The 27,701-nt window shown below is 34.1% G+C and overlaps 1 protein-coding gene across 1 annotated transcript in view; it reads right to left on the bottom strand.

Moving 5' to 3' along the window:
* LOC126964733 (serine/arginine repetitive matrix protein 1) overlaps positions 1-27,701 on the bottom strand; it is a gene marked incomplete at its 5' end in the record, with an annotated part of 154,333 nt that overhangs the window by 27,254 nt on the left and 99,378 nt on the right. Inside the window, one exon of the mRNA XM_050808008.1 lies at positions 16,277-16,372. Within this exon, the coding sequence (XP_050663965.1) occupies positions 16,277-16,372 (96 nt within the window). The remainder of the gene's footprint in view (positions 1-16,276; positions 16,373-27,701) is intronic.

Genomic DNA, 27,701 nt, shown 5'->3' with positions numbered 1-27,701 from the left:
TGGCCTTGTAAGGTAAGAGTGGTTTCAAAATCCTTATTTAAGCCACCGTCAAGTTTTTGTTTAGGCCATTGAAAGTCCGTGGGTAGATCTTTTTAAAGAGATGATCTAATACCAGAGGTGAATGCACTTAGTGAATGATGACAACATAAAGTCATTCGGAAAGAGAATGTACTATACATTCTCAACATCTATTCTACAACATCTGCTTATTGTTGTTTAAGATTTGTCACTTTAGCTAAGATTTTTTTTTATGTAAATAAGGGACGAGACGAGCAGGACGTTCAGCTGATGGTAATTGATACGCCTTGCCCATTACAATGCAGTGCCGCTCAGTATTCTTGATAAACCCAAAATTTCTAAACGGCACATTCTCATTTGCCCAGTATTTTTACTAGCTACGGCGCCCTTCAGATCGATACACAATAATGCTAACACATTACTGCTTCACGGCAGAAATTGGCGCCGTTGTGGGACCAATAATCTAGCCGGCATCCTGTGCAAAGGAGCCTCCCACTCAACAAGGAGAATCTGTAACTGGGATTAGAAATGGTCCTGCACTGATTTTATTATTACAGTCGATAGATAACAACTAATACGTATGGTATAATAATATATATTATTAGGTAAGCACTACCTACTAATATACAGAAAGAATTGTATTTTTTCTGTAAATTTGAAAACTTTTATTAGTGTAATTTAATGTTTTATTTTCTTTTGTATTTTTATGCTACATGGTGGCTACAATATTTTTTTATGCAATTTAATGGGGAGGTGGAATACTGCTTTAAAACAAACTGTACCGGAAGATACTAATGTATTTAAACGATCTGACAGATCGATAATGCGTTAGCTAATGATTCAAATTATTATGAAGGAAATTTCAAGCGTTTCGATTATTTATTGATTAAAGATTTTTTTGATTATTCTATTTTAGTCAGATCACCCTCGTTACAGAGTTCGGCGAGTCAACAACTCCTGAGGATGCATCGTAAAGGCGAAACATGCGCCGAATGGGATGCAGCAGAGTTCTACCCACCAAGCCGGGTCGTCTGGTCGAGGCTTCAGCAGCGATCATTTTTTTAGTGGAGGACGCGTATAACAATAATAAAATATCCTTGTGCTATTGCAGTGCTTTTAATGTTGCAGAAAGAAAAATATGCTGCAGAATTTAGTTAATTAACGTGTAATTAAATATTATTAAATTATTTTTATACAATTGGAGAGAGTTTTTAGAAAAAAACCTATGTGTATAAATCTAAATTATGCATTAAAATTTATTTGATTCTCGTCTATTGGTTCAGTAGACATATGAGTAACAAGACGCTTGGTACCTGAAGTATGATACAAATGGTCTAGTTGACCAGCTAACGTCAGGGTGTCAAATTTAAAATTATTTATAAATTCATTCTAATAATATTTCTTTAGCGCGCCAAAAGAAGTATTACTTCAAAACACTTGGTAAACATAAATCCACGAACAATATAACTGAGTATATAACACGAATATATAACGAAGAATATAACTGAGTGATACGTGTAGATTGAAGGACGTTGGAGGTTACAGATGTCGTCCAAATGCCCCTTCTTCTATGAGATAGGTCACGTGCCGATCTTTTGTCTGCTCACAAGAGGCTTAGTTCCAAATAAAATCTATTATCTGAAGAAGTGCGTACTAAGAACGTGTAGAAAAGAATTGAATAGTCCAGTTATCATGGATTCATAATAGATATATAAAACATTCATGTTGGAATTACTGAATGAGCTCATCATTTGAACTGATTTCATTCATTAGCAGCTCTTTTATAATCTTTATTTAATTTTCAGAAATATTGCTATTGTTGAATGCATAATTATATAATTCAACTAGCTGGTCCGACAGGCGTTGTTCTGTACATAATAAATAAAATTCTTTTTTTTATAAATTTGTCAATAATATTTCAATTTATTTTATGTTGTTATAATGAAAATGTTTGACAACAGAACTATCAAACCGTGTTTCAAAGCATACTTTGTATGTCTATAGTCTATACGCTATTAAATTGTAAGTCTTATAAAAACAAAGCCGAAATATAAAATATGCCACAAATCACACCATAATATTAAGCTTTGACTGCTATATTTATACATTGCCGTATTTACTCCAGTTGTTTAAAATATTCTTGGTCAATAAGCAGCAATGTAAAACAATTCAGTTTAGGTTGCGTGTGTTGAATTTAAAACCAGATTCGGACAGTGACAGTTGACACAGTACTAATGAGAAATGTGTGCTGTCATTGTCCTTAAGCACATTTTGCCGTTTCGCTATGAGACTTTTTTTTTATGAAAATAAGGGACGAGACGAGTAGGACGTTCAGCTGATGGTAATTGATACGCATTGCCTATAACAACGCAGTGCCGCTCAAGATTATTGAAAAACCCAAAAATTCTGAGCGGCACTACAACTGCGATCGTCACCTTGAGACAAGCTATCAAGTCTCATTTGCCCAGTTATTTCACTAGCTACGGCGCTCTTCAGACCGAAACACAGTAATGCTTACACATTACTGCTTGATGAGTGATACGTCCTTAGCTATAGGTATATATATATCATACAGAACATCATTGGTCACGTCACTCGATTCGATAGCTTATCAGACGTTGTTGCTCCCCCAAAAACTAAAATGCGTTAACTTCTGACTCACTCCCCTGATCACATATGGGCGACCATTCATGTGGAATAATGACTCATTTCGCAGGTGTGCATTTGACGCTGTCATTGCTGTATTGACAGGGGAGTTGATCGTCCTTTAAATTGTTATTGATAAAAACAACCAGTCACATGAAATAATGGCAAAGAGAAGGCGTAATATTTGGTGATAAGCTGGTTGATTCAACGGAATTAGTATACAGCCTTGCTCGAATTTTTAAGAATGTACAAAACTTGAACATAAAAAATACTAATAGGACATCTGGATTCGAACCGGAGTCTTCTGGTTTCCGGATCACCCAATGTCCCATCAGAGCTATTGCAGTCTTTTATATATAGTGGCGAAATTTACCTTTGTATTCTAATGTTACTATAGCTGTTTCTCATTAAAACACGGATAAAACTACATTTTTTTAAATAAAACTTAGCTAGATCGATTTATCGCCGCTGAAATCCCCTGTATACTAAATTTTATGAAAATCGTTGGAGCCGTTTCCGAGATTCAGATTATATATATATACAAGAATTACTCGTTTAAAGACATAAGATAGTGGTAGGTAATAGTACCACCCTACGTACCATTAAGTGATACAAAAAACGGAGGATAGGCAGAAGCATCCTTCCACTGCCAAATGTGGTAATTATGGCAAAACCCCCAATTGGGGGACGCCTTTGTCCAAAAGTGGACATCTTCCGTGATATGATGATAATGATCAGAATGACGAAACCGCCGATAGACTTATAAATTATCTAAGATTAAATTCTTGTTTAAATAAATAAAAATAAATTACATGATTTTATTTATTAATTATTGACTGTTGCCCCGTGAACAAATAAAATTCTTTACCTATGTTGGTAATTCCTCTCACTTTTTTCTCTGATCTGGCTACCTTTAAGCAAATCGCGCATTTTCTTTGAAATATTAGCATTAATTAACACATTGGCGTCCATTATTACAACAACGATTACAATAACCTCCTTATTCATAATAGTCCGCTAACTTTAAACAGCCGCTAAGGAGTGTTTTTCTCATTCTGACTTAGGTCAATAGAAGAAGACAGAGTGAGAATTAGCAATGCTTTAAGTTAGCAGACTATAATGAATAATGGGGTAAGTGTTAAATGTTAATAATTGTAATAATTTTTTGAAGTCATATTATAATTAGTTTTTTAGTACTGATATTATATAATTTAGTATATTTTTAGTATTTTCTTAATTAATTACTTATAAAATGCGACGAGTGTAGTGCACGCTAAAACCTGAATGGGTTTGTTTGTACTTAAATTTAAGTAACATTGTAAAATACTTTTTGTGTGTAAATAAATAAAATAAAATAAAATAAACTAGTTTGCTATTATAATCGAGGCAATAGCAACAACCGAACAAGGAAGATCGCTCACTGGTGTTCTTGGTTTTATAAGAATATGCTGACGTCTGTTGCAACTACATTCCTACGAGTATTATTTTCATATGATGTAACGTACCTATCTACTGACGTAAATGGATGAATATTTACTATACTTGTCATGTTGCCTTTATCATTTCAAGGCTCGATATCCTTCCTTCCTTAGTTGATCCAGGCTGTTTCTAAGAACTGATTGACCAATGTTTACAAAATTAACCGAATTTCTCCTTCGGACGACACGCCATATATTACAATATCATCTTCTTGCACAGTGCAGTTTCCAAGGAACATTGTTCCACGTACAACCAAGTTATAAAGTATATACCTTTTTCGGTGTTTCCAGGACGATACCACATGGGTACTTAAAAAAAAAGCACTACACTCTTCTTAGAGCTCGGCAACGCTCCTGTGATTCGTCTGTTGTTGCAAGAGAAATAGGGATCATATACCATTAGGTCGTTTGTGGTCCACTTTAAAAAAAAAAATTGCTTAGAGAAACTTTAACAAAATACGGCTGCAAAACGTACAACAGTTTAACTAACACTAACTATGCTTATGGGCAGTCAAAAAAACGTTTGCATTAAAATCATTGTATTTTTAAATTGAATATTTTAGGTTAATCAACAATGAAACAAACACATAAAAAATACATTTAAAAATCCATATAAATGGACAGACTAAGGCTGAGATCTATAGTCTACTTTTTTTTATGAAAATAAGGGACGAGACGAGCAGGACGTTCAGCTGATGGTAATTGATACGCACTATCCATTACAATGCAGTGCCGCTCAGGATTCTTGAAAAACCCAAAAATTCTGAGCGGCACTACAATTGCGCTCGTCACCTTGAGACATAAGATGTTAAGGCTATTTGCCCAGTAATTTCACTAGCTACGGCGCCCTTCAGATAATAATATAGTAATGTTTACACATTACTGCTTCACGGCAGAAATAGGCGCCGTCTACTAGGTACCCATAATCTAGCCGGCTTCCTGTGCAAAGGAGCCTCCCACTGGTGAAGGTCTCCCACTGAGACTTTCATAAAATAAAAGTCAAACTTGACTTTTGCATTGGTCTGTCTTGGCTTAAGCTCAGCATATTTTCAGCTGTTAAATGACTATAGTCAAATAAACTTTATTCAAATAAGCTGAAACTAAGCGCTTCTGAATCGTCACTATAAATATTCCTTATAAATAACTGAATTTACCATATGTTCGTAAAAAGTTGAGCTCGTGAGAAGAACATATAAGAAACTCAATGACCACTCTTTTCAATCAAATAGAGGTCTTTACAATGTCTTTAATATACATAACAAATTAGTTTGTAACGTGTTGCATCCAATATATGAGTCATGTTATAATATAAATTATTTCATGAAAAGTAATAAAGAATTTAATGCATAAGTATAAATTATCGTATGTTGGATGCATCAACCTTAAGATGTTATTACATATAAAAAAAAACTCTAATATGAAGCTGCATGAAATCTCTAGACGGATTTGCAAAGGACAAGGAAGTATTATTCATCTGGAACGGTGACGTGTGCAACAGATGCACATCGCTAAACAATGACATGCATATAATGTGAACGTGTGTCCTAATAACTTGTGAATCTTGGCGAGTTTACCATACATATTAGTCGTACGGATAAAGAATGGGATTATAAATAGCGCCCCTCTATATATTTATCGTTTACAGACTATTGGCGTCTATGTGATAAACTTCATTGTAATATTAGAGTAAAGGCGAACAAAGCGGGCGAAGGAGTCGAATCTCTAACAGAGATACTTACAGCAAGATAGAAAAGGAAAGTGAATCTATTCTTACTGTAACTGTAGTATATTCTAAGTCTATGGTCTGTACACACCTTTCGTACGTTAGATTATTCTTAAAAGTTACTAAAAATATCATACAGAATATTTTTATTGAAGTTACTAAGAACTTTCGCTTTTATTCATAACTTCATCACTGCAGTCTGCGAAGAAACAAAAGTGATTGCCTAATTAGCGATTACTCATAATTTACTGAGAGGGTTCAAAGGTTGCTTGCAAAAAGTCAGCGTAAAAGGATAGATTTGTCTACCTCTAGTAAGTAAAACTAAGGATAGCGAGGTTATTGAAAACGGCCGAAATCTACAGATCTCAGAGGAAAGACTGTTTTGCAAACTTGTTTTTTTAAAAAAGTGGCGCAGTGGCCCCGGCTTTATGGAGTCAAAAACTAGTATAATAATTTCTATCGGGCCCGCGAGGGCAGACATTAGCAATTTTAATAAATATTACGTATTTAACGAGTTTTCGAAACAAAATCCATTGTTTCGAACATTCGGAATTGAAGTCAGAAATGGATAGTTCCCCGGGCTTAATCTCAAGATCATAAGCAAAGAAAGATATTAATATAAAAGATGCCAGAACTTGAGAATGGAATGTTGCCAGTGATATCTAATAATATGAACATTGATTATAATGCAACATATAAAATTTTCAATTTATTTATTAAAATATTATTAAAATACAAAAAAAGAATAATAATACAAAAGTCTTACTTAAAAGCTAGTTAACACTGTGCCTCAACTAGGTAAACCTGTGTTTCAGGCGTAGAGCTGATATAATTTTTTTTTTAAATGAAAATAAGGGAATAGAAGTTCAGCTGATGGTAATTGATACGCCCTACCCATAACAATCCTGTGCCGCTCAGGATTCTTGAAAAACCCAAAAATTCTGAGCGGCACTACAATTGTGACATAAGATGTTAAGTCTCATTTGCCCAGTAATTTTACTAGCTACGGTGCCCTTCAGATCGAAACACAGTAATGTTTACACATTACTGCTTCACCGCATAAATAGGCGCCCTTATGGTACCCATAATCTAGCCGGCTTCCTGTGCAAAGGAGCCTCCCCCTGGAAAAAAAAATCACAAAAAAGATAAACAATAATAGAGTAAAAAAGTATAAATTTTTCTACCGTTTGAGTATATAAGTAAACAATGTCTTCAATGTAATGAATATTAACTAGTACAAATAAAATGTAGATAATATTTATTTTTACACTATTAATAATTTGTCTGTATCTCCATTAGACATATTTTGAGTGCTTCATGAAAACTAGACTTAATATAATTTAGAGGTTAGATGTTTGCTATTTAATAAAATTAAGAATAAAAAATAGAGTTATTTGCACGAGTTCTTCTTAGTAATTTTCTACAATTGTAGATATGACTTTTGATATTTGTTTTAGACATATAAACATTTGAATTTGAGTCCCCTTTGCATAATTAATACGTATTAGCTTTACTATCCAAATAGGACGCGTACACAAAGTTACAGTTCAATTGATCTGACACACCCCTGCATTGTTTACGAAATGACGCAGCCCTGCAGTGGGGATGATACTGACTCACGTCCTGACTCATTAACGACCAATCATTATAATAATGATTAACATGAATGACTTATGCCATTGTGATTGCTAATTGTAACAACTTATAAAAATTCTAAGCGCGACTGAAGATGTGATTGTTTCAATTGTTCAATTGCAGTATTGTTTTAATAACGATGAGATTGATTTATTGTAATAGCTAGCTTCTGCCCGCGTATCTCGCTTCCACGGTAACCTAACTCATACAACTTAATTTCTAGTTGTTGGCTTGACATGATTTTTTTTTATTCAAAATAGGATTTTATAATCACTTTTTGAACTTCAAAATCTACAACAATATTAAAAAAAGGTTTTCAACGAACATAATATAGTAGGCAATAACATCAACCATATTTCACTTGATTTGACAGTCTCAAAAAGTATTATCATGATTTGTCCCCGCAAAGATTCGCCCCACACAAAAAATTCTTTTTTCGACCCAGATTTTATTCCTGTTTCGTCTCGAAAATAAGAATAATTTATAATTTATTATTTTATTCTTGTACTGCCCCACTTTTTGTTCTTTATTCGCCTCGGGTAGTAATTTTATGTGTTTTACATGTTTTGTACGGACAGCATACAAAATATTTTAAAAATCTTATTTTTGACGATAAATATTATTAATGAACTTAGTACTCAATACAAATTAGTACTCAATACAAGAAATCAATTAAGGGAAACAGGAGCCTTTTAAATAATTCAAATTGTAATATAAATTAAAAAAACTATGTTAAAATAAAAAAAAAATGCTATTAGGTGATCTTAATATGTTGTCTATAATAAATGCAACTGATCTGTGATTATTATTTACTTTACATTTTAAAACTTAATAATTAATGATCTGTGATTTTGATTATGATTTTTTTACTTGTATAGCGGTCTATATTAAGATGATAAATTTAAATTGTTGAAAGAATAGTTAATAGACCTATCTGTGATTAGAATTGTGATTCATTAATAAATATTCTTTATATTATGATGATTATACAATCTTATTTATGCTTAAAATCCTAACTTATATCTACCGCTTTCTCCACCTTCATCTTGATGCATGGACTTCGGAATCAAGATAATTTTACTATGTACTTGGTCCGTTTATGATATTTTTGTACAAGTTTTATCGTTCTACTCTTTAGACAACTTAAGACGGCTGTGCCGCAATCTGCAAGAACATAATATCCTGTAATAGTTTTATGAACTCCTTAAATGCTATCGTTTGGTCTCGGGTAAACTATTGCTCTTATATATATCTAGAATATTGTTGTTAATCACATTTTTTTTCTGCCTGTACTAAAATAACATTTTAAAAAGTGGGACGAAACAGGAATAAAAATCAAAGTGGGAAGAAACAGATTCCTGTGTGGGGCGGAAACCCGGGGCGAAACAGGAACAAATCATTATTATAGGTAACGTAACGTAACGTACGATATAAAATACTACTTGTATTTTATATCCCTAAGATATTTGTCGACTGCGTTCATGTTAAGTCAGCCTCGCTCTTCTTCGGGAACCTTTTATTTGAATTTAAAATAAAATATTTCTTTTTCTGTACCTTTTACAGCGTCCTTGCAATTTCATGATGATTGGTTCAGTAGTTAAGACGTAACAAAAAAAACAAACTCACATTAGAGTTTATTCTTAGAACTGGGAAGTGAACACAAATTAGTTTTGACCAATTTGAAAAAAGATAGGAACACAATAAGCTTGATATGAGGATATAAGCTCACTGAAAGAAATCTAATTAACCGTGTACTTATTTGCACATTTTGAACATGAAATCAATCAATTCTCCAAAGCACTGCAATTACCTCGTTTATTCAATACAAGTTTATACAATTGTCTCGTCATTTTGAGACAAACGGTGACTAGATTCAGTAGCCCAGTATTTTCGAAAACTACGTCGCCCTTTAAACAGGAATACAAATGATGTTTTCAAACAACTAGGATGTTTCTAGTAGAAAAAGGGATAAGAAAGTACTCAATGATAATACTATGATAAGCGCCTTTATGCGTCAAATTCTCAAAGTTCAAGTTAAGCATAAATACTCATAAGTGTTGCAAATAAATAATGAGAGTGTTAATTGACACTTAAGTAGATAAAGCTATTGTTATGTGAAGGGTGAAATAACAGTGATTCATCGTGTGACTAAGAAAGCTTATCTTAAAACTTGCAACTGTCGACAGGATGTTACATATTGTGACTTCATTTCTAGGGTTCCGTACTCGAAGGATAATTAAGGTTAAGCTTATTACTAGCACTTCCAATGTCCGTCCTTATGTAAGTCAGCGGCCTGTATCTCGTAAGCCGCTATGGCCAGACAGCTTAAAATTTGACAATATGTGTATTTCTATAACCGCTATCTTATGGCTTTGAAAAAATGTACTTTCAAAATGTTAGAATTTTTACGATGGTACGGAATCCTGTGTGCATGGTTCTGACTAGCAATTGACCAATTTTAAAAATATATTCGACTTAATTTTTTCTCTAACAAATATCCGGTGTTGCAAGAGAGTGTGGGCGGCGGTGATCACTTAACACCACGTGACCCGTACGCTCGTTTGTCCTCCTATTCCATAAATAAAAAAAAAATATATTGAGCATTAAAATTTTATATTACAGAATTGTGTCAACAATTTTTACCTTGTAAGAAATCTACAAACCCGTTCACATTTGCTATAAATGTTATTAACAGACTTACAAAAAACTAACCATCGTACAGATGAGTGGGAGGCTCCTTTGTCGGCTAGATTATGGGTACTACAACGGTGCCTATTTCTGCCGTGAAGCAGTAATGTGTAAGCAATATTGTGGTTCGGTCTGAAGGGCGCCATAGCTAGTGAAATTACTGCGCAAATGAGACTTGAAATCTTATGTCTCAAAGAGACGAGCGCAATTGTGGTGCTGATCAGAATTGTTGGGAATTTTGGGAAGAATCCTGAACGGTACTACATTGTAATGGGCAGGGCGCATCAATTACCATCAGATGAACGTCCTGCTCGTCTCGTCTCTTATTGTCATAAAAAAAGACAAAAACAGCGTACAAGAGAGAAGAACATCTCTAACTTAGATAAAGCAATATCTAAATAGAAATTGAATCTCTTGTAACTGTAACCGATTTTGACTAACGAGTCGTAAACAGTCAGCCACGCTTGCTATATAGCTCCTTAGTATTTCGAATATTAAACCATAGCTAACGCACACAACGACAAATCAATTTTTTTTCACGCATTATCGGACTGGTCGTCTATACCACAGTAGTTATACATATTTCAAATAAAATGTTTTAACGAGAAATTAAAAAAAAAAATCCATAAAAAATATTACATAAGAGTCATCATGTAGACTATAACTTTGCATTAGACACTGTATAGCCATCATACATACACTATACATAAAAATCTTACGCTTTTTACTTTTTTACGCTGGCAGCGCCCAATAAGGAACTTCGTTCCAAAAATACAGCCGAATTGAGAACCTCCTCCTTTTTTAAAGTCGGTTAGAAAAATTACATGATAACCCTATGGCTTCGATGGAATGTAAGCACGTGTAGGTAAGTATTTTAACAACAGGGATTAGTTTCCATACTGTTACATATGTCTACTGTGTCCATACGACGCGACGACCTATATAGCCGAGTGGTTAGCGATCCTACCTACTAAATAATAAGCTAGAGGTCCCGGGTTTGAATCCCGGTAGGTGCAAGCACTTATATGATGAATATGGACGTTTGTTTCCGAGTCATGGATTATGTATTTATTTATGTTAAAGTAATTATAATATTAAATATATCGTTGTTTTGCAACCCATGACACAGGCATATATATGCCTGACTTGGGGCAAGATAATTTGTGTAAAAAGTGTGTCAATATTATTATTATTTTTTAACGCTATAGGCTATCACGGGGTATGATCCGCAACTCGACGGCTATGGCGCGCCTATTTTGCTTGGTGAGGTGGATGTCTAATCTTCCCAGCTCCTCAAGGTAGTTAATCAAACCTCTGATGTCACCCATGACCTCGGGGAGAGTCCTCGGTGACCCCAGGTGTTTGGCCCGGTAAGTAGCCACACTCCTACACACCAGAATGATGTGTGCGACCGTCTCTTCTGCCTCCATGCAGGCTCTGCACAGCGGGCTGTCGGTGACACCTATACTAAACAGATGTTTGTTACAAGGACCCGATATAACATGGGTTAATTCACGTAATCTTGGGTGGCGTGGGAGTTTTAGTAGCTTGCGAGAGACCCTGAAGTCTATTTGGAGTAGGCCTCTTTTGCTAGTCTATACCCTTGTCACTTTCCTCCAGTATTTACTTTGTAATTCCTTGGTATGTTCTCGTATGACCGTTGCAGGCCATCTAGAGGGGAGGGGGCGATTGGATCTAGTCCTATTGCTGTCATCTCCGAGCCTCTCCGGGCTTTTATACGCTAACTAATATAGTGTATTCAAAGTCTATGATCCTACTACTTCTTATAAATCCGTCTATAGTAAAGTCTTATTTTAAAGTCTTCATTAAGCGCGTCATTCAGTCTGAACGCTCAGAACTATCAAACAGCTGAATTGTATTGTACTGCTATATTTAGTAATGTGTTGCATATGAACCGTCTGCTTTGTAACGATTAACTATAAAAGGGCATAAAAGGCATTTATTTTCTTAAAATTTATATCCTTTAGAATTCTTTTTGATGTCATTTCCAATAACTACTAGATACTACTATCGCTTCGGAAACAAATGGCTCTCTGAGAGAGAAGAAGCGGTGCAAGAAACTCTCCGAGCATTCTTTTTTTGCGCTCTTTTCAATATAAATATACAATATAGTACAGTCATTTCTATAGCTATAAAATAATCACAATCTAGTCCCAGGCTGTCCGATCATTTAGATATTCAGCAGTGGAGTAATAGGATATACGACAGAGCCATTTTTTTATATGTATAAGGTCATGATTCAACCACAATTATTAAAAGAAAATATTATGTCAATTTTCTTAGTCAAACAATTTTATTTCTTTATTTATTATTAACAAATTACATATAAATATCAAAATACTTGTACATACATAAACTCGTTCTAGTGTACCGTGTACAAAAGGTCGTTGAAATACATAATGTAATTTAAATTTAAAGTGTAGTACTTATTATAAAAGAAAAAGGAAACAACTTAAAACTACATACTAATATTAATTATGTAAAAAAGAAAGAAAACAAAACTACAGCATATGGATTTAGGTGCTAAGACATATTAACGACATTACAAACTTAAGAATTTACGAATACCCTCAATACAATGAAAGTGTTGTTGCTGTTTATACAGGCTGCATATTTTTAACCGACTTCAAAAAAGGAGGATCTCCTTTCATATAAGATAAACACTTTTATAAAATGGAATAAAGTTAAATATCATGCTGAGGGTCAAATTGCGTCATACTCATATCAGAATAATTCCTATACGAGATGAGTCAGAGAATTTAAAAAGGATTCATTTAACATGTGTTCAAGTGACCGAGTTCGTTGTACAGCCACAGTCGTAAGTTGAACGACACACTGAATCATTCTTTACTTGAGCAACATAATGTACTTGGAAAGGTCGTGGTTGTTTCGCACGGTAGCTACATATCTATGACTACCCACAATTCGCGGCAATCTGATTTTGTTCTTAGACAATTTATACGTCCACACACAGATCCTCTTGCTGCTAAACAACCGATCAAAACAGGCCAGGTTTATTACCTTAGTGTGCGTGGCAAGCTACGTCTTACACTCGCGATTTGTATGTCACTTTCTGTAAGTGTGCGTAGATTGCTCAAAATAGAGGTTAACTGACAACCTCATTTCTTAAGACGTCACAGTCTATCTAGACGTATAAATAATCTAAAGTTGTTCAAATTTGAATTAATGAAAAACTTTATTAATATTTTTTTATTATATACTATTTGTTATTTTTTTAAAGTACCCTCACTTCTGGAATTAATTACACAAATTAAATTTGAGAACAAAATTTAACGCTAGTAGTCGCGGGTCCGAGTCACGCATCATTCATAGATTTTGTTCTCAAATTTTATTTGTGTTTTTATTATAACTTTTATTAACTTTCTTATTTTACTTACACATAGTATATTTATTTTAGATTTAAAATAAAATTAACAGTTGTATATAAACACTGACCATTCCTTTAAAACTGGAATGCTCTTCAAAACCGTACCTCACATTGGCTCAGTTGCGGTGACCTTTCCACAAAAGCCACAATAAAGAATAGAATATAATTAATGAAAAACTTTATTAATTACAAAATAGTCACAGGGAAATACACAGAATAATAAATTACAAAGAATAGAACAGCAACAAAATATAAAAAAACCTCGGTGTGTTAAACAATCACCTCGCGATAGAATTGAAAACGTCATCAAGGCTTGATTAAGACGTAATTCAACAATTTCTTCCGATCTGTATTCCTCGAGTTATACCATTTACAAATATATTTAACAAGCCGTACCCGCTCGCTTCGCTGGGCGACTTTTAAAAGGACATAAATAAATTTTTTATAATAAGTATTATAATAGTAATATATATATTTTTTAAAAGAAGCCATATACCATCTCGGATACATTTAACATCGAATGGTGGTAGTTTCATGTCGACACGATCAGTGGTTTAGGCGTGACTGAGCCTCAAACAAAGACCATTTTCAGGATATATATGTATAAAGACTAGCCGTTCCCGCCCGCTTCGCTGGGTGAATTTTAAAAGGAAATGTATTAATGAAGGAACGTTGAAATTCGAAAAATAAGTAGCTATAAACCATCTAAGATAAATTTCGCATCGAACGGTGGTAGTTTTACGTCGATACGATCAGTGGTTTAGGCGCGATTGAGCCTCAAATAATGTCCATTTTCATTATATATATACAGATTAAAATCTATACTTATATTACAAAGAGGAAAAGTTTGTATGGTTGTAGGAGGTAATCTCTGGATCTACAAAATCCATTTTGAATATTCTGCTACAAATATAAATCCGCATTATTTGTGAGTGACAGAGGCTATAATATATTAACCCGAAAAATTAAAAGACATTCTTGTGGCGATCGGATTTGCAAAAAGTATCCCACCAAATGATATTCTTACTAAAGCTCAACCTTCTCCGATATGGTATATAGTAGAATGTATAACTTTTGATATTCATATCTGGGTAATTTTTTCGACCTAAGTTAATAAAGTGATTTTGGAAGTGAACACTTGTCACACCAATGCTAGCAGCAAGTGCTCAATGCTAGCAGCATTGGGATGGGTATAAAATGTTATACTCGCGTCAGGACACGTGACCTGATCGAAATTTCGTAAGACAATAGTCGAAATTATGTATTTAAGTTGATTTTTCTGAAAGATAAACTTTTTAGTGTTAAATAATTGTAATTTGTATTAGTTGTGAAATGTTAATTTTTTTATGTAATATTAATTGTAATTTTTGTGTACGGTAGCAACAAATGAATATTGTATTTACCTACATTAATGTTAGTACTTTAAATCTGATAAATAAAGCATTTCGTGCGAAATTATTCCCTAACCATTCCAAAATATTCAAAAATGCACAACGCTAATGTCAAAATTTTCACTTTGGCCGGTTTTTTTACTTATGACGTTCATACTTAGTAAATAAACTATGAAAATAAGTAGAACTAACATACGTGTTATGATAATGTCATAACACATATATTTTTATGTTCAACTTGGCATAAATGTCAAAATTTTATAAATATTATATACCTATACTTTCTATTAGTTAAATTCATTTAAATTTACTTTTATATTGGAAATCATTTCGAGTATTAAAGGCTTATTAAAAATAAAACGCACGTAATCAGGAATTTATTTAAAAATCTATGAATGTAGTTTAAATTGTTTTTTTAATTAAACAAAATATATTTTTTTGTAAAATGTAGAATTACAACATTTTAAGGTACTTCCCCTCCATGTGGCATAGCCGTGGGATATCCTGTATTTAAGTTATTAAAGTAAAATAATAAGTTTGTATGTATTACTTAAAAAAAAATAACCTCAATTTAAACTAAGTTAAAATAATATATAATATTAAAGCTAAAATACTTATCAAACTAGATAAAAGTAAATGAGCAATTGAATGAATCATCCACTTATCACTATCTTTTATACGTAGTCTGTTGTTGTGGAAAATCGGTCAAGTTGCAAGGCTAATTGAGAAAAACTGCGTAGCAACCTCGCTCTTACAAGCTATGACTAATAGTCATTAAACACAGTACATTATTGTATAGTATTTGATCCTTATTATGGAGAATCCCCGCAGTTTTTTTAATTTATTTATCCTTTTTTTATTTTATACTTGTTTTTATGTTTTTTATATGAAAATAAGGGACAACACGAGCCGGACGTTCAGCTGATGGTAATTGATACGCCCTACCCATTACAATGCAGTGCCGTTCAGGATTTATGAAAAACCCAAAAAGCTCTGAGCGGCATTACAATTGCGCTTGTCACCTTGAGACATATGATGTAAAGTCTCATTTGCCCAGTAATTTCACTAGCTACGGCGCCCTTCAGACCGAAACACAGTAATGTTTGCTGCTTCGCGGCTGAAATTGGCGCCGTTGTGGTACCCATAATCTAGCCGGCCCACAGGTAAAATTATATTTATTATATTATAATTTAGTTTTTGGCATAAAGTCATATTTAACCCTGTATTTCACCATGGGAAGAAAACATGATTACTGTTTTTCATGACATTATGTTTAACTTGATCTTACCTTAGGAGCAGATATCTCGTGGAAGGAGCTAGGTCTTGGAGCTGGTCCAGCAGCCACGCAGTCCACAGGCACACTGTAGTCTGCACAAAGTGCCGCCTGGAACGATAATTGAATAAAAGTTTTACTATCTATGCTTAATATAAATAACCCATCTGTCTGTTTGTTGCCAGTGATGACTTACGGTACGCAGACGTCGTCGATAACTATAGGCCTTATGAGAAAGCTCAAGATTAAATCAGATTCGTAGGAGAACAAAAGTCACCCTAATGATTGTGAAACTGAAGTGGCAGTGGGCAAGGCACATTGTTCGACAGACAGATGGCCGGTGGGGCAGAAAAGTTCTCGAATGGTGACCACGTACCGGAAGACGTAGTTTTGGTAGGCCTCAAAAGATGAACCGACGATCTGGTCAAGATCACCGGAATACGTTGGATGAGGACAGTGCAGGACCGATCTTCGTGGAGATCTTTGGGGGAGGCTTTTGTCCAGCAGTGGACGTCTTCCGGATAATGTTTATTTGTTCCAGCTTTACTTCTATACATATTTAACAATTTAGACTAGTACAATCAGATAGATAATGTAATTAAAAGATACGAAGATTACTTTCAATTTATAAAATAAATACAAAAATAACGGTCTCCAAATTTATGCCCTTGAAATCGCAATAACAAAATCCCAATCAACGGTCAGATGGTATGTGAAACCTTTGGTTCCTTTTGTAAAATATACGTATTCCAACTACTTGGGTACTGGCCGGCCGTCTCCACCATTCATAGTGGTATTTTATTTTCCCTGCTATCGCGTGAATAGATATATAAATAGAGATTGCATGGGATACGTTCCAGAATGGAATATAGTATCATCTACGACATGTAACCCGTCAAAAGCTAAATAATCTTCTAGATATATATATAAGAGATTTCCTATATATTGACTCATCGCGATATCTCTGGAACCATAAGGCGTAGAGACTTGAAATTTTGTAGGAATATTCCTTTCACCGAGTAGAGGTCAGCTAATCAAATGCGGATTTTTACAAAGTTCCATCCGTAAAAGTTCTTTTTATTATGAACCTGACAAAGTCTGTCGGGTCATCTAGACTATTTTTATATGCGATTTCTACCTATGTATTTAATCATCACGATATCTCCGGAACTATAAAGCCCAGAGACTTGAACTTTGGTAGGAATATTTCTTTCGTCGAGTGGAGTAACAACGGATTTTACGAAGAAACATGGCCAAATAGGCTATATAATCACGCTGTATGAAAGCATATTATTTTTGCCGTTTATAGCGTCCACTTATACATCGTCACGGGCATCAGCTAGTACATAGTACGATACCCTACATTATTACTGGTATCCCTGATTCGTACCCTATCATTTCTGTCACCTTGGACCAAGTCAGTAAGTATATCCGTTTGTATTGAATAATCGTAACGTAATAATGGTAACGTAATGGGGCACACTAAAAGTTTTGCACTTCTAGCTAATCGGAACTATTTGAATTTCCAATGTTATATTTTTTTAAACGTTGCAATCTTCTAAGTGATAAAAAAAACAATTGTTGGGAAATAATTTGTTAATTGTTTTTATCACACATCAAAGTTCTACGTACGCAACGAAAATGAAATTAAGTCGAAAAGATTTTAGAGCGATGATTTTTTATGATTTTAAAAGTTCTCTCTTTCCGCAAGACTGTGCCGCTCGTCTTCAAAATTCTTTTGAGAGAGAAGCACCTTGCTTGAGCACCGTGAGGAGATGTTGAAATTGAGAGGTCGGGTTTCTTTACATAACGAATTTCGTGATGGGCGGCCTTCAACTGCCGTCAACGAAAATAATATGGCTACTGTTAAGCGGCTAATTGAAGTAAACCCGCGGATTACCTATGAGACAATTCGAGAACTATTGGGGATTGGTATGAGCCAAATTCAGAAAATTTAACACGAAGAATTGAAAGTTCGGAAACTTTCTTGTCGTTGGATCCCTCATGAACTGACCGTGGAGCAGAAGCGGGCTCGCGAGGACTGGTGCTCACAGATGCTAATGAAGTACGACCACGGACATTCTAATGCTGTTCATGACATTGTTACAGGAGATGGAACGTGGATTTATTGTTTTGAACCCGAACAAAAAACAGCAATCTTGTGAATGGGTGTTTGAATATGAGAACAGGCCAGCAAAAGTGAAGCTAAAATGATCGCATTTTTTTCTCAGCTACGGGTCACATCTGCACAATTCCACTTGAAGATCAAAAGAGGGTTAATTCCGAGTGGTATTCTATCATTTGTTTAACCAGTTTGCGAAAGACGACCAAAAAGCCGCGTTCTCCTACATCATGACAACGCTTATTCACAAACGGCCAGGAAACTAAGTCATTTGTAGCTTCCAAAAAAGAACAACTTGTCACCCATCCTGCACATAGCCCCGACCTCTGTGATTTCTGTATTTTCCCCAAAATCAAAGATTTGATGAGAGATTTCACTTTTACCAATTCCGAAGAGGCAGTGATAGCGTTCAATCAGCACGTAGAAAACATGCCTTCAGATTTGTGGTCCTCCTGTTTTAAAAAATGTAAAGGAGAGTATTTTGAAAAGCAATAAACATATTATTTTGGTTAAAATATATTGTTTTTATAAGTAACGCAAAACTTTTAATGTGACCTACGTATAACGTAACTCGTAAGTCTCTTTCCTATTAAGGTAAAATAAACTATGTAAAAAATATTTTTTTTCTTATTCTTTAATTAGAAATAAGAGAATCAGGCGTGAATATCAGCTACCTTCGTTAACAATATACGAATTGATTCCAGCTTTTATTGTTGTCATCTAATTAATTGGTCTCGATCTTTTTGTTTCGCCCCGAAGCTTTCATTAATTATATCCTACGGCAATAATGTAAGAATTCCAATTACTTTTCTGAAGTGGAAAGTTTTGAATGAATAAATACAACAAATACTTTGTAGGTATTCATTTTATTCAATAGCGAATGAATTACTTGATTATTTTTGTATAATGAAATATATTATCAATGAGTAAACAATTATTATTCAAAACAATTAACTCATTGTTTATATAATTTATGTTGAATATTGTTTGTATGACGTCAGTTGATTAAACATTCGAGAGAAGCGATTACGATATTAAGAGGAGTCTATAAGCACATTATAAGTACGAAAATTTTAATATTACTTAAAACTTAAAAAGAAAGATTTTTTTATCACACCTAGGTAATATATAATCCTACTTCTGTGTATAATGTACTATAATACACTGGAGCAAGATTGATACTGTTTTTTCATAGTGAAAAAATTCAGAAAAAGACTGTATTTTAATTTTTAACCGACTTCTAAAAAGGAGGAGGTTCTCAATTCTACGGTATGTTTTTCTTAATGTTTGTTACCTTAGAACTTTCAACTGGATGAACCGATTTTCGGTGTCAGCCAAGGTAGGGTTGTATCTACATACATAGTTATAGGTGAGATGTGCTTGAGTCGCACGCGCGACATGAGGAGGCGAGAGGCCAGAGCGGGGCCACGGCGGGAGGACACCGATTCCAAAAATAACAATAATTGTAACTACAATTAATTAGATTATAAAAAGTACTCAATTATTTTTATACTCTTTAGTGCATATTATATCTATTGTTTTGGAATAGTGTTTTTGAAGTCGGTTTATTTTTGTAATTTTTTTTTTATCTATGCCAACCTACTAAGCCCTACTGGATAATTATTTTGGAATAAAATTAACGTCATTGTACATTGTAATTTAATTTTAAGACAAATTGTAATAGTTTTTATAAAACAAAAACTACTTCACCTAATGCTTAACTGCGCTCGATTACTAAGCGCCGCGATGAAATTACGTATGTCGAGAGTAGAGCATCAGCCTAGTGAAACTCTTTAAGGTGAAGAGTAAGCAGAAAACACGCAAACATGGTGTTTTTAGACAAGTTTTGTGGTGAAAGTATAGCATTTCGAGCTATGAACACTACTTAACCCTGTTACACATATCCTTAACTCTTATTTGTAGGCTTATTGCTAATGCTTGCTGTTGGTTATAGTTAACACTGCCGATTATTTTTGAACTACCACTTTTCTTTGAAGTTAAACAAGTTTTTTGGCATGGCGTGACGCGTTTTTTTGGTACTTCTTTCAGAAAAGTTATTCTTATAGCTTTTACTTTTTTGTGAAGGTTAATTTATTCAGATAAGTAGTGAATAACGAGGATTGTAAGCATATAAACTGTTTTCCACGCAAGAATTTTGAAAATATTGGCTTTGTTACATAGATGGTGGGCCGGCAGCCGTGAACTCATATCGCTCAAGGTCGCTGGCATTTAGTGTCGCCTTAAGAAAAAAGCGATTCTATGAAACTCGATTGAATGAAACGTGCAGTCATTGATAGATTGACAAATGACGGCTATAATGTTAAAAAAAACGGAGATAGCCGAAATCCACAAGGTTCTTACGCAATTGTTCGCTTTCAAACTTAGCCGGATTATACTTTTTCGCCAATCGCATTACTGTAATTACTGCTATTTCAAACTCATATCAAATGACTGCACGTTTCATACTAAACTAAATTTCAATTTTTACATAGGCAGTCCCGACTCTTATCACGTAGTATTTACATCCTCTTTGTGAGTGGCGTGCAAAAATTATATTATTTTTACACATTTTTTATAACTGTGAACAATTGGGAAACTTTATAGCCAGACTTTGTAAAACAAATTTATAAACAATGCTGCAATATCAGCGATCATATGAAATTTCATTTTTGTTTTATCATAATATAAATTCTCTTAAAACTTGTTACAATATTATCTGTGTCCATCCATGCTCCATCGCTTGACTATGTGAGCTATGCATGTCAATATTATGGAAAGTTCGCATAGTTTTAGTATTAAGCTATGCAGACGGGTTGATGGCTTATCCAATAACGGTCCGGCTATTTCTTAGTGCTTATGGATAAGAAATAACTTGAAGGCTAATATCATCCCAACGATTTATCAACGTCAACCCTTTGTACAAAGCCGTTCATAGATGTGAAAATTGCCGTTTGGAATACTTTGTAAGGTAATTTTGAACGGTGTGGGAAAACTATTATTATTGAATCATTATTAAGCAGATTTATTCACTTATATAAACAACTAGCTGACCCGGCAAACGTTGTTTTGCCATTTAAATTACTTTTAGAGTTAGACCGTTTCTTGGACATTGCTTTATTTTTCGTAAATAAACGTAGCCTAAGTTACTCCTTATTACATCAGCTACCTGGCAATAAAGGTCGCCGGATTAGACGGAACAAACAGACCGACAGACAGGCAGACAGACAGAAATTGTAAAAAATGTTATTTTAGTGCATATACGGTACGTATATGTATTCATAATATACCATTTAGTAAAAAACGGTTATTTCAATATTACAAACAGACACTCCAATTTTATTTCAATGTATAGATAATTCACACAATATTTTTATCGCAAAGTTTCATCAAAATCCATTCAGTAGTGTTTGCGTTAAAGAAGTTCAAACATACATCCAGACATACAAACTTTCACACTTATAATATTAATAGAATATTAATATTATTCTAGAGCATGTTTGCTCTAGAAACCAAACATGGACTAGGTTATCCTAGGCTTTTTAATTATGATGTTGTTTTATTTTAGGTAACACATTTAATAAGTATCATATTTTAAAATAAAGAAATAGACACGGTAAAAAAATTATTTTTGAAGTGAAAACATCACGCATAGTTGTGATTTGAAAGTCGATATACAATAACGTATTACTTCAATATAATAACGTACTACTTCATAGAAACCACAAGAACATAATTATGGTAGCGGTGATAGTAATGTCTTTCATAGCGGTTAAAATCGTGTGTCATCCTAGCAACAAGTACCAGGACTTCATATGCAGTTTAGAGGTCATGCACAATGCAGGTTTCACTTCTGACTTGTGTACTTTGTACGCACGCAATTTTTTTATTGGTTTTTAGCCTTGACGTTCGCTGTTTTTCCTATAACCATGGTCACAGACGACCTAATGAGAAATTTGCGAAATCTTGAGATAACTTAAAGATTAATTTCACAAAAGTAGGTAGTAGATTAAGGCGAAGAGTAAGCAGAAAACACGCAAACAAGGCATTTTTAGACAAGTTTATTAGTGAAATTACACCATTTGGAGCTATGTACACTATTTTATCATATAACACATACCCTTAAGGCTTATTTGTAGGTTTCTAATGTTTTCTGTTGGTTATAAGTTAACGCTCCAGAGCTATTTTTAACTACCACTTTTCATTGCAGTTAAACAAGTTTTTTCTCGGCATGACGCATTTGTTTAGTACTATTCTCAGAAAAGGTATTTATATAGCTTATACTTTTTTTTTTGTGTAGGTACATTTATTCAGATGAGTAATCAATAATGAGAGTTGTAAGCATATAAACTGTTTGCGCCTGATAAAATATTACGATTTCCATGCAAGAATTTTGAAAATGTTTGCTTTGTTACATAGATCGCGGGCATTTAGTGTCGCCTTAATATGTAACTCCCCAAAAGTTATTTTTATGTAAATGTATGACATCGATTTTATTAGTAGCTCTTAATAAATATATTATAATCAAATAAATATAGTAAAATCTTATAGTTAATAATAGAAAAATGTTAATGGCATATAAAAAGTTTCAGATACATAATGTATCTAGATATATTTTGAATATATTGTCAGAGATTCTTTATTTCTTATTTAAATCTGGAATCATTTCCCGCCATTTCATATATTTTTTCGGCACGTACCTATCAAGAATTACTTACATTATGTGTATTACTAACATTACGTAAATACCTACATAAATAAACTTTTATTTGTTGCAGAACATGCGGCCCGGCCCGACTGACGATATAATCTTGGATCATTTATTCGTCTAGATAGACTGTGACAGCTGTGAAAACGTCGAAAAAATTGAGGTTGATAGTTAACCTCTATTTCTTCAGACAGAAGATCTACAGATTATGATAATTTTATAGCAATAGCACTGACAGTACAATATTGTATATTTTGATTGAAAAGAGCGCAATAATAAAAGAAAGCTGGGAGAGTTCCTTTCGCCGCTTCTTCTCTGTCAAATTAGAAATGACATCAAAAATAATTCTAAGGGAATCAATTTTGAGAACATAAATGCCTTTTATGCCTTTTTTACAAATCTTGAGTGTAAGACGTAATAAACCTGGCCTGTTTTCATCGGTTGTCTAGCAGCAAGTGGCTCTATCGAAACTTAAAAATTATCTTAGTAAATAATATTATATATAATAAACTTTTCATATGCCGCATTAATTTTATGTTTTGAAGAATTAACGAAGTTTGACATTGAACCCCTAGTACTAAGTAATCATAAGTCACAGATCAGTGGAGCGGACAGATAAAGTTATCTCCAACAAAAGGGCAAGTTAATTGTTTTATCTATCGTCGCAGTTCACTGCGCGAGATAGATTCGCCGCCGTTAAGTGCCTTAGTTAAGAGTTTAGTTTTACATACGTACACGAATCATCATATTCACGAAGCATCCTACCAGTGGGAGGCTCCTTTGCACAGGAAGCCGGCTAGATTATGGGTACCAAAACGGCGCCTATTTCTGCCGTGAAGCAGTAATGTGTAAGCATTACTGTGTTTCCGTCTGAAGGGCGCCGTAGCTAGTGAAATTACTGGGCAAATGAGACTTAACATCTTATGTCATGCGGTGTTATTACGGTCATTTTAAGTCTCAGGGGTTTTCATGAACATTTCATGAACATTCGAAACACCAGGGGTCAAGATATGAGTTGCCGGCCTTTAAGGTGAGAGTATGCTTTACCCTTGGAGGTTTCTATCTCGTAGCGGGAAAGCAGCAGCCAGTAATTGATACTATAAAGTAGTTGTGTGAGGCGAGAAATTTCATGATAGTTGTAGAGTGCCAAACGTCAAATGACGCGGGTGAAATTTTGTATTTTGACGTTAGTCCGGTTGTGGAATTCAGCTGCTGTTATCAAACCAAATAAATCCTCCGAGCAGTCCCCGTGATAAATGCAGAAGAAGGTGTTTAGTGAACCCACATCTCTACGCAACGCCAATTAAGCTGATTTGAGATGATTTGATCATCGAGCGTCCGCGTAGAGGTGAGAACAGTACTGTAACAGTACAGGTGACAGGCGGAGCCCGATGCCTTCGGGATACTGTGCCTTAGGTTGTTATGATAAGATTAATTTAGTCCCACCAAAAATTGCATCTGTTTCTAGCGGAAAATTATTTTGCGATAACAAATTAAAATTATTAAACAAATATTCAGAAAAAACAATAACCATTATTTTACTCAAATAGTCAAATTATGTTGCACGAGAATGTGGCCGTCGGTGATCACTCAATATCAGGCAACCCATACGCTTGACTGTACATTGTTTGTTTTTTTTCATAAGAAAATGAACTCGATGTCTGTTTCACAGAATCTCAGATGGCGTATAAATTTATAAAATACGGTAATACTTTAATATAGAACAATCAAATATAATAGTTCTATAGCAAAAGGAAAACAAAAACAATATTTGTATGCCAGAAAGCATTATAATTCATATAACTGAAACTTCACTTAAAACTCAAGTGTAAGCTCGCTTCATACTCGTAATTAAGTTAAAATGAAAAAGAGTAGTACCTAGTTAGATTACTGCAGCAAAAATGAACTAGCAATCAAAATTATATTACAACAAGCGAATCTAAATTTCACGCCTGTCTTCAAAAAGTAAGTTGAGCGCGCGGAATTTACTACCGTTCATTCACGGAAGTTTAGCACGACGTGTGTAGTAGGGATATCACCATCACATCTACGTACCAATCTTTGATTGATCATTTTATTGGTAACTATACTAACATCAAGTCTATCCGACACACGACTTCTTCTGTGACTTTTTTATTGAAGTTATACTTCTTTAGGCGCGTTATGAAAATATAATGAGAGTGAAATTTTAAGATGCGCGCGAATCACTGTAACACAAAAGTAATAGGGTGAAGTTGGTTCCTAAAATTTTTTGACGTTTGCTACATTCGTTTTATTTGGTTTCTTCCTGCATTATTAGGATAGGCAAAGGATTCGAGCCCGTCAAAGCCATCATTTCAAGATTTTTACAATATTGTTCTTTCTACAAACGTAGAATTGTACAAGGAATAAATAATTTTAAGGACTTTTGCTTTGTTGGCCGAAGAAATATAACTTCTTGCGTGCATACATAAGTACACCCACAACTTTTTTTTATTAATTGATTTATTAATTAATATGATTCCGAATAAATTTCTTTTATTATTTAAATATCATGATTTAATTACTCAGAAGTGCTAACCCTGGCTGCACCACCGGCACTCACGTAGTGATTGCCGGCAATCGTCGTCTGCCATACCTCCTACCACTTGTGTCACCTATACAGAATGTAATCTAAAAAAAATTGTCAAGTTTTTAAAGTGATAAACCTAACTTCTTTATACAAATAAAATTTGAAAACAAAATTTTATGAACGATGCGGGACTCTCGCGTTCCGTGCGAGTGCTCTTCCAACTGAACCAACCGTTCGAGTGACGTATTGTTAATAAAATCTTATATGCTTTGTTCAACTTTCAGGTTGTGGCTTAGAAATTAATCGTTAAGTGTGACCATGCAATAATTCCGTCACTATTACAGATATCGAAAAACTTTAAACTGATATCGATAGTACGTTAACTAATAAGTAAAATGACATCAATAACCATTTTAAAAATCAAACGAGAAGTATCCAAAAGTTTGATGTTAAATACTCCTATCCATGTAGTATGAGATTAGTAGAAAGGTGATTGTATAACACAACAAGGATATCACTTCGAACATCTGCTTTGAATACTAAATTTAGTACTTACTAAGAAATAAATTTTATTCAATTATCGAAATAGTTTTATTACTTTGATAGGTTAGTAGAAAGGTTTAAATTTCTTTATTTGAATATACTGTTTGTAAAACTATTTCGATAATTGAATAAAATTTATTTCTTTTCTATATAGTTTATTAAGTTAAGTTTAGTTTAGTTAATTAAGAAAAGATAGATTTATATTAGAAACTTTAAAATACGAATGTGAAGTGAACATGGAATGTGAAAAATTTTGCTGTTCTCGACAAATATGAATATTATCTGTGTCATTGATATCATAATTTCGTATGATAAGTTGTGATTGCTGAGATAGTTTCTTCAAACTTTTTGCGTCTGTGCTTCCCGAAACTTATCGAGATTTTACAACGTCACGCTCCATCACGCCAATAACGTGACCGTGACAAGCAAGCAATGATACAAGTCATTGATTTTTTAAGGACGATGATAGATGTATTGCCCTTGCGTGTCGGAATAGACAGTCTCTCAAAGAAAAATTTAAAGAAATAAATATTATGACTGTTCATTGTCAGTACATTTATGCAAATTTAATATACGTTCACAAAAATCGTCACCATTTTGCTCTTAATTGTGATTTTCATTATTATAACACTAGAAATAAGGGATTGCTAGTAACTCATTCTAGTAGGCTTCATCAGATACATAAGAGCTTTAAGGGTAATTGTATACACTTCTACGACGAGCAGGATGTTCAGCTGATGGTAATTGGTACGCCCTACCCATTACAATGCATTGCCGCTCAGGATTATTGAAAAACCCTAAAATTCTGAGCGCCACTACAATTGCGCTCGTCACCTAGAGACGTAAGATGTTAAGTCTCATTTGCCCAGTAATTTCACTAGCTACGGCGCCCTTCAGATCGATACACAATAATGTTTACACATTACATTAATCTAGCCGGCTTCCTGTGCAAAGGAGCTTCCCACTGGTTATGAGATGCTTTATAAGGTGGCAACGCTTTTGTCATTAATCTGGTGTTACAAGAGAGAGAGTTACCATCAGGAGACACGTATACTCGATTGTCACACCCTTTTATAAAAAAAATCCTCTTCCATACAAAAAAGACCTTATCGTAAGTGAAATAGCCTGCCCATTAAAATTCTTCTTCTTAAACAACCCAAAATTATGACATTGTTATTGCGCTCGTCACTTCGACACATTAGATGTTGAGTCTCAACAGTCCAGTAATTTTAGTACCTACGGCGTTCTTCAAATAAATTAGTGCTTGCATACTATTGCTTCACGGTACCCGTCAAGCCGGTATTCTACTTAGGCCCCCACTAGTAATTTGATTTGTCTCCGCTGCGCTCCAACTAGATACTGTAAAGTGTGGCGTACTCGAGCCACAGTCTGGAACAATGTGTGACGTTGACGTGCCACATTTTCTGTTACACTCTGTTTATAATTGATACTAAAATGTCCGGTAGCGTTGTTGAACTTTGTAAAAATAATACTACAAGAAATAAGAAAGACACTGGGA

Source organism: Leptidea sinapis, chromosome 5 (genome assembly GCF_905404315.1).
Source record: "Leptidea sinapis chromosome 5, ilLepSina1.1, whole genome shotgun sequence".
NCBI lineage: Eukaryota > Metazoa > Arthropoda > Insecta > Lepidoptera > Pieridae > Leptidea > Leptidea sinapis.
This window is presented reverse-complemented; position numbering and strand designations above follow the sequence as displayed.